General features: G+C 53.8%; 6 protein-coding genes across 6 annotated transcripts; 3 read left to right on the forward strand and 3 right to left on the reverse strand.

Moving 5' to 3' along the window:
• Positions 1-365: 365 nt before the first annotated feature.
• HMPREF1541_03866 (uncharacterized protein) lies at positions 366-2,954 on the forward strand (the record flags this gene model as incomplete). Its single annotated transcript, XM_008718214.1, has 1 exon — positions 366-2,954. One exon carries the CDS (start codon positions 366-368, stop codon positions 2,952-2,954), a length of 2,589 nt encoding a protein of 862 aa, XP_008716436.1.
• A 231-nt stretch (positions 2,955-3,185) lies between these two features.
• HMPREF1541_03867 (uncharacterized protein) lies at positions 3,186-4,307 on the reverse strand (the record flags this gene model as incomplete). The annotated part of the gene is made up of 1 exon (XM_008718215.1): positions 3,186-4,307. One exon carries the CDS (start codon positions 4,305-4,307, stop codon positions 3,186-3,188), a length of 1,122 nt encoding a protein of 373 aa, XP_008716437.1.
• Positions 4,308-4,655: 348 nt separating this feature from the next.
• On the reverse strand, positions 4,656-6,065 carry HMPREF1541_03868 (uncharacterized protein; the record flags this gene model as incomplete). The annotated part of the gene is made up of 1 exon (XM_008718216.1): positions 4,656-6,065. The coding sequence occupies one exon, from the start codon at positions 6,063-6,065 to the stop codon at positions 4,656-4,658; it is 1,410 nt and encodes a 469-aa protein (XP_008716438.1).
• A 534-nt stretch (positions 6,066-6,599) lies between these two features.
• HMPREF1541_03869 (uncharacterized protein) lies at positions 6,600-8,138 on the forward strand (the record flags this gene model as incomplete). The annotated part of the gene is made up of 1 exon (XM_008718217.1): positions 6,600-8,138. One exon carries the CDS (start codon positions 6,600-6,602, stop codon positions 8,136-8,138), a length of 1,539 nt encoding a protein of 512 aa, XP_008716439.1.
• A 91-nt stretch (positions 8,139-8,229) lies between these two features.
• Positions 8,230-8,664, reverse strand: HMPREF1541_03870 (uncharacterized protein; the record flags this gene model as incomplete). The annotated part of the gene is made up of 1 exon (XM_008718218.1): positions 8,230-8,664. One exon carries the CDS (start codon positions 8,662-8,664, stop codon positions 8,230-8,232), a length of 435 nt encoding a protein of 144 aa, XP_008716440.1.
• Positions 8,665-9,262: 598 nt separating this feature from the next.
• On the forward strand, positions 9,263-11,365 carry HMPREF1541_03871 (uncharacterized protein; the record flags this gene model as incomplete). The annotated part of the gene is made up of 1 exon (XM_008718219.1): positions 9,263-11,365. One exon carries the CDS (start codon positions 9,263-9,265, stop codon positions 11,363-11,365), a length of 2,103 nt encoding a protein of 700 aa, XP_008716441.1.
• Between the last annotated feature and the right edge of the window lie 996 nt (positions 11,366-12,361).

A 12,361-nucleotide genomic window follows, 5' to 3' on the forward strand; every position in this document is an offset into this window, starting at 1 on the left:
CTTGCCTGTGCGCGGCTTTCTGTATACAATGCACGGTGCTCATCATTCCGCCCACGTTACGCGCTCGCCGCGAGCGCGAATATCACAACTGCGTTTTCTTCCTGACTATCTGGCAGTGCGCATGTAGGTACAGAAGGAACGGACGAACTATACACTCGGATCAAGAGATTTGCCATGGTTTCATCAAAGGCGTCTGCTACCGCAGTCGCAGCTCTGCTGGCTGTTGCAGCTGCACAAACAAGCGAGTATTTTCCCGATTCTGGCGCGTCCGGTACTAACTAAGAACTGTGCCAGGCCTTCCTGGTGGTTGCTACTATACAACAACAGTGGTCACCTTCGACCCCGGGGCAATATCCTTCTCAAGTATGACGCTTCCGTCAACGGAGGTCTACTCAACAACGACTGTCACGGTATACTCTTCCAATTCAAGCAGTGTGTCAGATGCAACAAGTTCCGAGGTGGGTGCGAACCCGACTTCAGGAAGTACATCTTCTGCCGATAGCGCGCTCAGCAGCGGCATTGCGCTCAGCAGCACGCTCAGCACTACGATCAATGATGGTACTGCTCTTGCTCCAAGCGTTTTTACCTCAGGCAACGGTCCCCCATCCGGTGCTCCAACTGGCAGCTCGAGCTCACTCTCTAGTAGAGATGTCCTGCCCTCGGAAAGTAGCAGGTCAAGCGAGTCGTCAACTCTTCTTTCTGGTACTCCAAGTACACGCTCAGCATCAATCTCTATCGACATTCCCTCCGTGGCAAGCTCTTTTGCGTCTACGACAGACAACTTGCAACCATCAGTCTCCTCACCTTCTCCTGCGACAAGCGCCGGCGAAGGACCTTCTCCCGACATTCAGATTGGTGAACTACTCTACATAGCTGTCAATACTGTGACTGGAAAAGCCAAGCGCGCGCTTCTGTACATTGCATTTGATCGGACTGGCATCAGTTTCCTGGTCGACAACAAATCCTCAGCAGCCGTGTTCACCGTTGATGAAGCCGGCAATCTACTCAGTGATGGCAAGTACATCAGCACTACGACAGATGAGGGCACCTCAGCTTTGCAGAAGTTCACTTCACCGCCAGTCAGCCCCTACTTCTGGTTTCTTGACGGCTCAAATCTGTATTTCGGTGCTGCTACCTTCTGCGTTACCTCGGCCGAGCAATTCTTTGTCGTCTATGACGATACGCCTGCGGAAGGCTGTGCAGCTGTCAATATTGCCGCCGAGCCCGGTCCAGCTCAATCCACCAGTATAAGTATTGTTCAGTCAACAACACCCAGCGTGTCACCATCTGTGACCTCTAGCGGCATTGCGTCAAGCATTGCGGCTTCCAACACACCCAGTGGCGTCGTGATCCCCAGTACCGAGAGCAGAGCTTCAGCAGTGGAATCAACGGTGGCATCTGCAACCAGCCTATCTTCGAGGTCTTCGACAAGTTCCATCTCACGATCACCAAGTGCAGCCGGGTCGAACCCCAGCGGCGCCATCTCTTCGAGCTCTTTGACCAATTCAATATCGCGGTCTCTGAGTACGCCAGGTTCAATGCCTGTCGACGAGATCTCCACGAGCTCCTCAACGAGATCGATCTCACGTTCACCAACCTCATCCAGGTCCAATCTTGTCAGTGCAACTCCTTCTAGCTCTTCTGCTTCTTTCGGATCAAATATCGTCGGCTCCACAGCCAATCCAATATATTCGCTCTCATCGTCCACGTCAACAAACGCACAGACCCCGTCAAGTAGCTCTCAATCCTCCTCAGTAGCTTCTTCATCTACTTCGCCATACATCAGACCCTCGCTGTTCTCTTCTGACAGCTCTACAACCTCTGCACCGACTCTGAGATCCGCCCACACAACTACAGCCTCAACTACCATAAGCCTGGGGTCGCTGTCCTTGTCAGCGTCAACAACCTCGAGAATAACGACATCTACAACCTCCACCCCGATCACCTGTTCAGCACGCCCCTTGCCAACCCAATCTCTCTACCCTGCCGTGCCCAAGCGTGGACTTGCCTACGGCAATGTCAGCTCCCTTCAATTCTACTCTCCACCCAGCCAAATATCTTGGGCGTATAACTATTATTCCTTGCCCAACAATAGCGCGACCAACAACACCGGACCCTTCCCATCCAGCCAGTCGCCCAACATGACTTTCTACCCACTCCTTTTCAACGACAACCCTTCCCTCACCTCTATATGGGAAGCCAACGTCAACTTTGCTGTGACCCACTACGGCGCTGACGCCATCTTCAGCTTCAACGAGCCCGATCTCTGCGTCCAAGGTTCTGCATGCATGACCGTTGAACGCGCCTTAGTCGCGTACGAGCGCTTCATTCAGCCATTCGCGGCCTGCGGCGTCAAGTTGGCCGCACCTTCTGTAACTAACGCGGGTAGTGGCTTCATATGGCTTTCCCAGTTCCTCGGCAATGCCACACAGCGAAATCTGACGGTCGACATCATCAACATTCACTGGTACGCCTCTCCATACAATCAGCAGTATTTCCAGGACTACATGGTCAACGCGTCCCGAATTGGTGGCGATCGCCCCATCTGGATCACCGAGTACGGCATGGACAAGATTTACCCGGAGCCGGCGGTGCTGCAGTTCGTTCGGAATACCACGTACTGGGTTGATCAGCAGCCGTGGATCCAGAAGACGGCCTGGTTCGGCAATTATAATAATAACTTACTGAATGCGGATGGGAGTGGCTTGAGTCAGAGGGGGCGGGTGTGGAAGGAGTACGTTGGCAGTAATTATGTTTATGGATTCAGCAAGAAGAGGCAGGTCCAGGATAACAAGGGGGTTGACAGGCTTGTGGTGGAAGAGCTGTCGCAACCGGAGGATTTGGCGACGCCGGAGAACCTGGCGAGCTTGAAGAACCTGGAGATGGAGGATACGTTTGGTCGGGCGTGGTTGGATCTTCTCAGAGGTGAGGAGGTGGGCAGCGAGAAGCAGTAGAAGGGGGAAGTGAAGACGCAGGGGGAGTGGAGGGTAGGGTGTTTCCACATTGACCTGGTGGCTGCCATTTGGCTCTTTCGATTGTGTTGTTTGACTGATTTCGACAGAGGTAGAGCAAGTGTCGCAATAGGCCGGCCAGGGTAAAGGTATTCTTCCGTGCAAGCTTGATCACTTGGATGCACTCGACCAGGTCCGTACTCGTAAGAAAGAAAGCTCGCTGCCAGCGAGCGGCTAGAAAATCTTCCCCAGCACCTCCTTCGCCTCCTCACTCACATCATGTCCCATAGCCTTCTGGCCTTTCTGAACCTCGAACTGCCGCCACGTCCGTCTTGGGGCCTCCTCCTCCTCACCTGAATTCCCCTCCAACTTCGCAGCCGCCGCAGCCGTGATCTCACCATCATCCCCTGCCCTCCTCTTCTTCCCCTTCCGCTTCGCCTCCATCCCCTCCCACTTCTTTCCCCTCTCGACACCCTCCAGAAAAGCCTTCTGCTCCTTCGCCAGGCTCCTCCTCTCCTCGTCCCGGCGCGCCTCCTCCTCCCTCCTCTCGCCCCTCACCCCCTCCATCAGCTCCGCCCACCGCATTCCACGCAGGTATCGCATGTTCCACAGGTCGTCGCGGTAATAGCCGCCCTTCTTGCCGCCAACGGGCGTCGCATTCAGTGTCTGTGCGCACTTCTTGGCCGTTTTGTGCGAGGCAAATTCGAGCCAGCCTTCGGAGTAGAGTTGACGTGATGAGGAGGAGGTGGTAGAGGAGGTTTTGGTACTGCCCGCCTTGGTTTTCGAGGCTGGGGCGAGGAAGAGGCGCGTTATGGGCGCGAAGCCACGCTGGGAGAGGAGATTGCGGAGCGCGGAGGGGCGGAGGTAGGGTGGGAGGGAGGAGAGGTAGATCACGCCTGGGCGGGGTGGGTCCTTGTCTTTCTTGGTTTTGGGGAGGGCGCTGCTGGGTATTGTGAGCTCGTCGGGACCGTTGTGGATAGCGGGAAGGTTGGAGGTCTGTTTGGTAGAGGGTTTTGTAATGGCGGGGCTTGGGACTGTCTTCTTCCCGGTCGCAACGACATCGTGCTGTTCCTCCTCGTCCGCAACATCAGACCTGTCACCGCGGTCAAGGTCGTGGGCTTGCCGCTGGAATTTCAGCGACAACTTGCGCTTTGAGGCAATCTCTTCTTGTGAGTCGTCATCGTCGTCATCCTCCGAGTCCGAAGAATGAGAGAGCTTCCTCCTCTTCGCCGCCCGTCCGCCGCCTGCACGCTCTGCCGACTTTGATACCTCCGCCGCCTCCGAGTCGTAGCCGCTCTCGTTGTCGGAGTCGTCAGAGGACGCATGGGCCATGAAGTCGTCCTTTGACAAAGCCATGACGGTTGTTCAGTGGCCCGGGTTTGTATGTGGTCGGACTTTTGTGCAAGTTGTGAACAAGTGATCGCTCGCTGGCTGCGGGCTTCGACAATTTTCTGGAGTTTGGCCGGAGTTTAGCCGGGATGGTGCCGTTCATTCACTGCCTGATATTTTGGAGCAGAAATTGACGAAGTGGCAGATTGCAGTCAAGTACAAGTACAACAGCCTGGCTGCATGTGATCTTACAAACATCTATTTGAGCTGGCTCGTCTGGTGACATCTACACGCACGGCCGCGCCAGATTATAAGCAAAGTCGTCTTGAACATAGTCTTGATTCGCGCCTTGCCCGTGTCAACGGCCCCCCAAATCTACAGATTGGCCTTGAGCTCGTCGTTCCAAGCTACGCCTTTCGTTGTCTTGCTTGTGCAACGGTCGAGCACTTCCTGTACTTTCGCTTTGACTCCTAGCTTGTTGTCCCATCTTTTCACTAGCTCATCGAGCACTGCCTGATACCCATCCTCGCCGATGCTGCGCACCGTATTCTCGATGTCGATTTCTCTTGGAAGAGAAAATTTGGCATGAGGATATTCGGTATACCCTTGTTGTGCCTCCGCGCCTTCCAGAGGCTCGACGAGAGCCAGTCGTGGAACGTTGTCAGGTTGAGTGAAAAACTTGTTCACGTACTCCTCAGATACCTCCGCCAGGGTCGATGGTTGCCACTGAGGCTCGGTGGCCGGCTTGTTGATGAGTCTAGCTGAGACACCCTCGGTGAAGTCGGGGTGCCCCATAAAGTGGGACGCCATCTGGTGTTCTCGGATGAAGGTTTCGTCAATGCTCCATGCCTTTCCCATCCGCAATTGCTTCAAGGTGACTTTCAAACTCGTTGGGGATCTGATGGAGATGGTCTTGAGGGTGTCCTTCGCCCATTGCTGGAGAGGTCCGGCCTCAGCCTTTTTCTCGAGGGCCGAAATAATTTCCTCGATCTCATTGTACTTGAAGCACTCATCGATAGCGGTCCGAAGCTCGCCTCTAAGGTTGCCATATTTCCCTTTCGGATAGGAGTCGGGTGAGGGAAGGTTGTTGGTGAACTCGGCAATGGTTTTATTTACAAGCTCCAGGCGGCTTTGAAGACTGGCAGTATCCTGGAACACAAGTTCGGATAGACGAGTTGATAGAGGCGCCAATACTGAGCTGTCCACGTAGTGTGTGGCAATACCTGCATAGAACGCCTGTACGCCATGGAGACGTTCGGAGGTCAGGGCAAGGTACGTGCCAATCTCGCCGTCCAGCCGTGGCAACGCAAAACTGCCACCGACGTCGGGGAAGAATCCAATAGTCGTCTCGGGCATTGCGTAGACTGTGCGCTCGGTGGCGATCCTGAACGGCGCATGAACGGACAAGCCTACGCCTCCACCCATGGTGATGCCATCCATTATCGCAACGTAGGGCTTGCTGTAGGTCGCAATCAGATGGTCGAGTTGATATTCGAGAGCGAAGTAGTTGCACGACTTTTCCTGTCCTTCGGGTGTGGAGTTCTGCTTCGCCAGTTCCGCAACATCACCACCGGCACAGAAGGCTTTATTTCCCGCGCCACTGATGATAACCACATTTGCCAATTGTGACTTCTCCCACTCTCGCAACCGCGGCAGGATCTTCCTCGCCATAGATCCATTCAGGGAGTTCAGCTTCTTCGGCCGGTTGAGCTCGACTGTGCGCACTCCGTACAGCGAGTTGAAGAGGACATCGTCGGGCTCGTCTCCTGGCTGCTCTTTTGGCATAGCCAGGTACCTATGTGTGGTAGACATCTGTCCAGGTCAGCATTGGGGAACACTGTCTGTTATGTACCATACCGTGCGCTTGCTTAAGGCCTGCAAGGTAGGCTGTGGTCTAAAGCTTCGGAGACCTTTGGAGGCCGGCGCGGTACGAATTGGTGTCAAGAGGGAGACTGCGTATCTGGCGCAACAAGGCTTCATGACGAGGTAAATGAAGTCGGCTGGTCTGAACACATCGAGAGGTTCGAAAATGAGCGTAGTGTAGCTGTTGCTGCTGAAAGGTCAACGTCAGACTTTCTCCATCGTCAACGGCAGAAACATCCTCGGATGCGGTTGAAGTCGGAGATGCGGAGTAGGTACTCTTGCGTGACCGTAGTGCACGACTCTTAGCCTTGTCTTGGCAAATCGCGAGGCTGACAAAGCCAAACTTCGGAGGCGAAAACTTGGTGAGTAATTGTATTTCTTTGCCTTCTGACAGTTGATTTAATATACTTGGAACCACAGACACACAGGGCAAAGACACCAAAGAGACCCACGACCATGTCAATGGACATTGACGCTCCGGTGGCCATACCATCAGGGCAGCAACGACAAGCAGCAACGATCTTGTGCTGTAACTGTGGTGCACCAATCGACGGAACAGCCGCGGCAGGCGCCCTCTGTTTCGACTGTGTAAAATTGACAGTCGATGCTTCGGAAGGCATTCAGAGGGAAGGAACACTTCTCTGCTGCAAAGACTGCGAACGATGGCTCAGCCCGCCATCACAATGGGTCACAGCCGCTCCCGAATCTAGAGAACTTCTCGCACTGTGTTTGAAGAAATTGAGAGGATTGAGCAAAGTCAGAATCATCGATGCCAGCTTTCTGTGGACCGAACCACATTCAAAGCGGATCAAAGTCAAGATCACCGTTCAGCAGGAGGCTTTCGAGGGTGCCATTATTCAGCAAACTTTCGAGGTTGAGTACGTTGTCGCTGGTCAGCAGTGTCCAGATTGTGCAAAGTCATACACTGCCAATGTATGGCGAGCGTCTGTCCAAGTACGTCAGAAAGTTCCTCATAAACGAACTTTCCTGTACCTTGAACAGTTGATGCTCAAGCACGGCGCCCATAAGGACACGATCAACATCAAGGAAGTCAAGGATGGCCTGGACTTCTACTTCTCCCAACGAAATCATGCAGAGAAATTTGTTGATTTCCTGACATCGGTCACACCCGTTAGAGTGAAAAAGTCGCAAGAATTAATCTCGATGGACATCCATACATCAACCAAGTCTTACAAGTTCACATACTCTTGCGAACTCGTGCCGATATGCAAGGACGACCTTGTCGCATTACCAGTCAAGTTAGCCAAGTCGATCGGCAACATTTTTCCTCTCGCTCTTTGCTACAGAGTTGGCACGTCGATCAATGTCATCGATCCCAACACTCTGCAGACTGCAGATCTACCGACAAACATCTACTGGCGCGCTCCCTTCAAGAATCTCGCAGATGTACGGGAGTTGGTTGAGTTCATTGTGATGGACATTGAACCCACTGGTCAACAAAACGGGCGCTTCTTCATGGCAGAGGTAACAGTGGCCAAGGCTTCTGATCTTGGATCGAACGATCGAACATACTTCTGCCGAACTCACCTTGGGGGCGTTTTGCATGCTGGTGACTCGGTCATGGGATATGATTTGAGCGGCACGAATTTCAACAGTCCGCAGTTTGAGGATATCGAGAACAGCTCTCTTGCATCTCGGGTACCGGATGTCGTATTAGTCAAGAAGCACTATGCCAGAAAGAAGAAGCCGAAGAGGAACTGGCGGCTCAAGAGGATGGAGAAGGATGAGGGAGAGCTTTTGCCGAAGAAAGCCGACCAGGAGAAGCTGGACGCCGACTACGAAATGTTCTTGCGCGACGTGGAGGAGGATGAGGAGCTACGCAATACATTGGCTTTGTACAAGGCGCGGCAGCAGGCGAAGGAGGCGGATGCCATGAGCATGACGGAGACGGAGGCGGACCAAGACGATGAGGTGCCCAAGATCAACATGGAGGAGCTCCTTGATGATTTTGAGGACTTGCACGTGAAAGACTGAAACTCACAACAACAGGGAACCACTTGATGGAGTATCAGCGTTGCCACGATATCATGAATTTTGCATTGCCTCCCAGAGGCTGGTCATAGCATCAAGCATCGGAGGGGCCGGGATTTCCCCCTTCTAGAAATCGAAAGAACTGCAGACGATTCCCGTCTGGATCCTCAACCTCGAATTGTCTGTAACCCCAAGGCTTATCCTCGACGGGATCGACAATCCTCACCTTTCCCTCGGCCTTCAACAAGTCGTGATATTCGTCGACAGCCTCAGTGCCCAGTGCGATCATTGCTTTCGCAGGATGAAGCTTCTCCCCTGGCTGGCTCTGGAAGAAGTAAATATTGCCCTTCATCGCACCGATGCCGATGAATACTGAGCACATGTTGGGCTCGTCTGCGTCTTCTGGATCTATGCCGCCCAGCTGAAAGTGCAAGTCATTGGTGTAAAAGTTGACAGTGTCTCGGATAGAGCTGCTTGGGAAGTGTGGAACGAGTCCCCATGCGGTGTCGGTTATCTTGCGGGCTGCCATCTTGTGACTAAAGGTGTGTTCGTGGTGCTCTCATCATGACCGCCGGCCTTTCTGTATCCTATTTCAACAAAGGCTACGCGTAGTGATGGATCTGCCTGGTGTTAGCGGCATGGTTGCCTAAAAGGCGCCCGCCAAGCATGATGACGTCTGTCGCTTTGGGCGCCGTCGAGGTCGAGCACGTCCTTGAGAGAGGCTACTTGCATCCCTCGTATTGTCAACAGATCTGAACCGCAACTGGGTCGATACGTATTGATTTTTACTAGTGATCAAAGCTGAAATCATCATGCACGCCCTTGGAACTGCCTTGTAGTCAACGTGTCAGGAGAACTCCATCGAAACCTGTGGCGATTCTTGCCTTACCGCCAAGACAGTTGTCCCGGGGGAGTTTTTGACCATGCGGGTAGGCTCTTGACTGCCCAAAAGCCAGGCCAACTGCGGCCACCTTATTGAACGATCTCCATGTCCCTACAGACCCTATCATTGCATTCCTTTGGTTACCAATGGTAGTCCTATCAAGGCCCAGGCCACGGGACTGCTGGGGGATATCATTGCACCCATCTAGGCGAAAAGAGCATTTGCTCGCTTCTTGGACCGCGACATGAGCTCTGCGTTCTTTCGGCGTCCTGGCGAGGACAGTTCGAGCTCGGACTCAGAATCAAGTGCGGAGGAAGTCGAGATTGAGGAGCCTTCCACCAAGGATACCGAGGGCGATCTCAACAGTAATGACATCGAACTCGCTACCACTGAGTCCATCCCTACCGATGCCAGCGTTGCCCTCCCGCACACGGATGAAGATAGAAATGTGCTAGATGTTGATCAACACCGCAACAACATGCTTACAGCACTGCTCGAGGACTACTACAAGAATCGAGCTACGGATCTTCTGAATTCCACACATCCTGATGCCAGCTTCACACGCGACTCTGCAGAAGTGCAGGCGCTAGCTCGTGAGCTGTACTCGGATGCCAGCCACACGCTGGCTCAGAATGGCATCATACCGTCACCCCATGCCACCAACAGCCGTTCTGCACAGAACCGTAATTACCTCTCGGTGCTTGACAGCATTGCCCTGAGGAACATCAAAGACGTCGGGATCTCGCGTGCGCAACAGAATCTACAACTCCGAGAAGGAGATGCTAGCCTTGCTCTTGTGGGGGTAAATAAGCGTCCCGCAACACAGCATGCAGCTTACAGTGAAGCATCATTAGGCAATCTCATCATGAGTACTGGTCATATGGGCATCTCATCCCCTCATGCAGACAGGGCTCTCACCGTCTCGCGGCCTCAGCAGCAAAGTCACTACGAGTCAAGTTTTCAACAGCTCAAGCTGCTAGGCAAAGGAGGTTTTGGACGCGTCTATCATGCCCACAGCCTGTTTGATAGGAAAGAGTACGCAATCAAGAAAATTCCTCTGAGCCCTCGCTTGACTCGGAGCTACCAGCAAGGTGGGCATGCGGAGCTTGATAGCGTTCTGAGGGAAGTGCAAGCGCTCGCGCAGTTGGACCACAGCAATGTCGTTCGGTATCATGCCACCTGGATCGAGGAACCAAGATCCTCGCCCAGACTTTCGAGCGGTCCGATGCACACCTCTCTTCCACTGAACCGTCGGCGGTTGCTCGCAGATCGACCACACGAATCTCCGAGACCAGCCCTGCCGGAACAGAGCGAAGGTATTGTTTTCGGCTTCGACAGCTCACGCCGGCCCTCCTATGCCAATGACGTAGCGAGTGGCTGGTCCATCGACGACGCACTCGACAAAAGTACGTCGATTCGAGAATCGCAAATTTTCACGGACGGGCTAGTACAAGGGAGTGCCAGCACTGAATCGAACGTTGATGACACTGTCTGTGTACTTCATGTACAGATGTCACTCTATCCAATGACCTTATCGCAGTACCTGGCTCCGCTTTCAGCAACGGCAAGCAGTGCCCCCGGGTCGCCTCAGCGACGGCATTGCTTCCATCTCGTACCCTCGCTTCGCATCATTCTAGGCATTCTATGTGGCCTGCAATATATCCACGCCAAAGGTCTCATCCATCGTGACATCAAGCCCGGAAATATCTTCCTGTCGCACGTCGATCAATCAACCGGCTATACGACCTCTGAGGGGTTCTACGACGTCGGCTCATGCTCTGCTTGCCCTGACTACCACGAGTATCACGTCAATCCTCGCATCGGCGACTTTGGGCTCGTAGCAGAGCTCGCGCGGTCTGACGTTAAGATCGACAGTCCCACAAGCCCATCTTCGTCACCGGCGAAACTCGTGGGAACAGAGTACTACAGGCCGCCTCAGCCAACGGACGGCGACGGGCACAAGGCGAAACCCGCCGTCGATGAGAAAGTCGATGTCTATGCCATGGGCGTGATCCTGGTCGAGCTTTTGTGGCAGTGCAACACCAGCTCTGAGCGGCTGCACGTCCTGAGAGACCTGCAGAGGGGACGGCTCCCAAAGGCACTGGCGGCTACGATTGAGAGCGAGGGTCATGAGCCAGGCCTCGGGGAGACGGTCAAGGACTGCATTCGCGGCATGATCGTGCCGGACGACAAGGCGCGCTGGACTTGTCTGCGGGTGGAGCAGTGCATACAAGATGTCCTGAGAAAGTGCAAGACGAGGATGGATGTGACCAATCTCACCAAGGTTCGGTGCCTGAATGGGACTGAAGACTCAGCGGGCGCGACGGTTGAAGTGGTAGACGACTGAAGACAGCTGTGGTGTCTGTGGTTCAGCGCCATGTCAACGGGATGATGGTCGCGGGCAGGAAAGGCAACATCATGTGGACGAAGATGGCGCACAGTGTTCCCCCATCAGTCGTTCTGCCTCTTCGGCAATACATGGCTACGCTGGGGCAATTTGTGTCATCTCCAGATTCTACGAAGGCTTTTGCAACCGCACCCGGCCCTCAGCCCGGGTCTATCTGGAAACACGCAGGCGAACGGAGACGACTCTGCCAGGAGCGGGCCCTGTCCCGCAAACACAATTCCCCAAATGCAATCAGGACACTGTGGCAAGCTGCAGCAGAATCTGGCCGTAGCCACAGAAGGAGATCAACAGACTTTATCGAGCCAGAGGGCTCCTTGCCCAAGGCTCGAATATCGATCCCTTGCTCTGTTGGCATGTGGTCAAGACGTTTTTACGAATAGCGACAAAAATCGAAGAGACCATCACACTTCTTCATCTGATATTGCTATCGTGCCCATCTTGCTAAAGTCTAACTACATACGACTCCAATGAACGGGTCCCCATGACTTGCTATACTACTACCATATCAATTCGTCAGAGCCGCACTCTCAAACCCACGGAGGAGGCAAGGAAGCCAGACAGGGCTCCTGACAAGATCGCGCCAACCGCGCATCCTGTAGCAGACCGCCAACTGTAGCACATAGTAGGTTACCTTGGGGCTACTACCGTAGCTAGGTAAGAGGCAACGACCTAATCCGGCATGCGCCGGTTCGGCGGCTCGAATTGATCCCACTGAGTCAGTTCGCTCAAAAGTAACCCGTCATAAGGAATAGCAGCGCAGCGCTAGTAAATCTACAATACAACCTACGGGATTTCAATTCTTTTAGGGTTCGTTCGCGGAGGTAGGGATGTATATCCATTGTACATAGCCACAGTAGTACATTTGGGAAGGGCCATGCTACTGCTTACTATGGCAGATCCGCGGCGAGTCATCAGTCAGAAGTGTACGGTTGCTTC

The sequence above is a fragment of the Cyphellophora europaea genome (genome assembly GCF_000365145.1).
Source record: "Cyphellophora europaea CBS 101466 unplaced genomic scaffold supercont1.3, whole genome shotgun sequence".
NCBI lineage: Eukaryota > Fungi > Ascomycota > Eurotiomycetes > Chaetothyriales > Cyphellophoraceae > Cyphellophora > Cyphellophora europaea.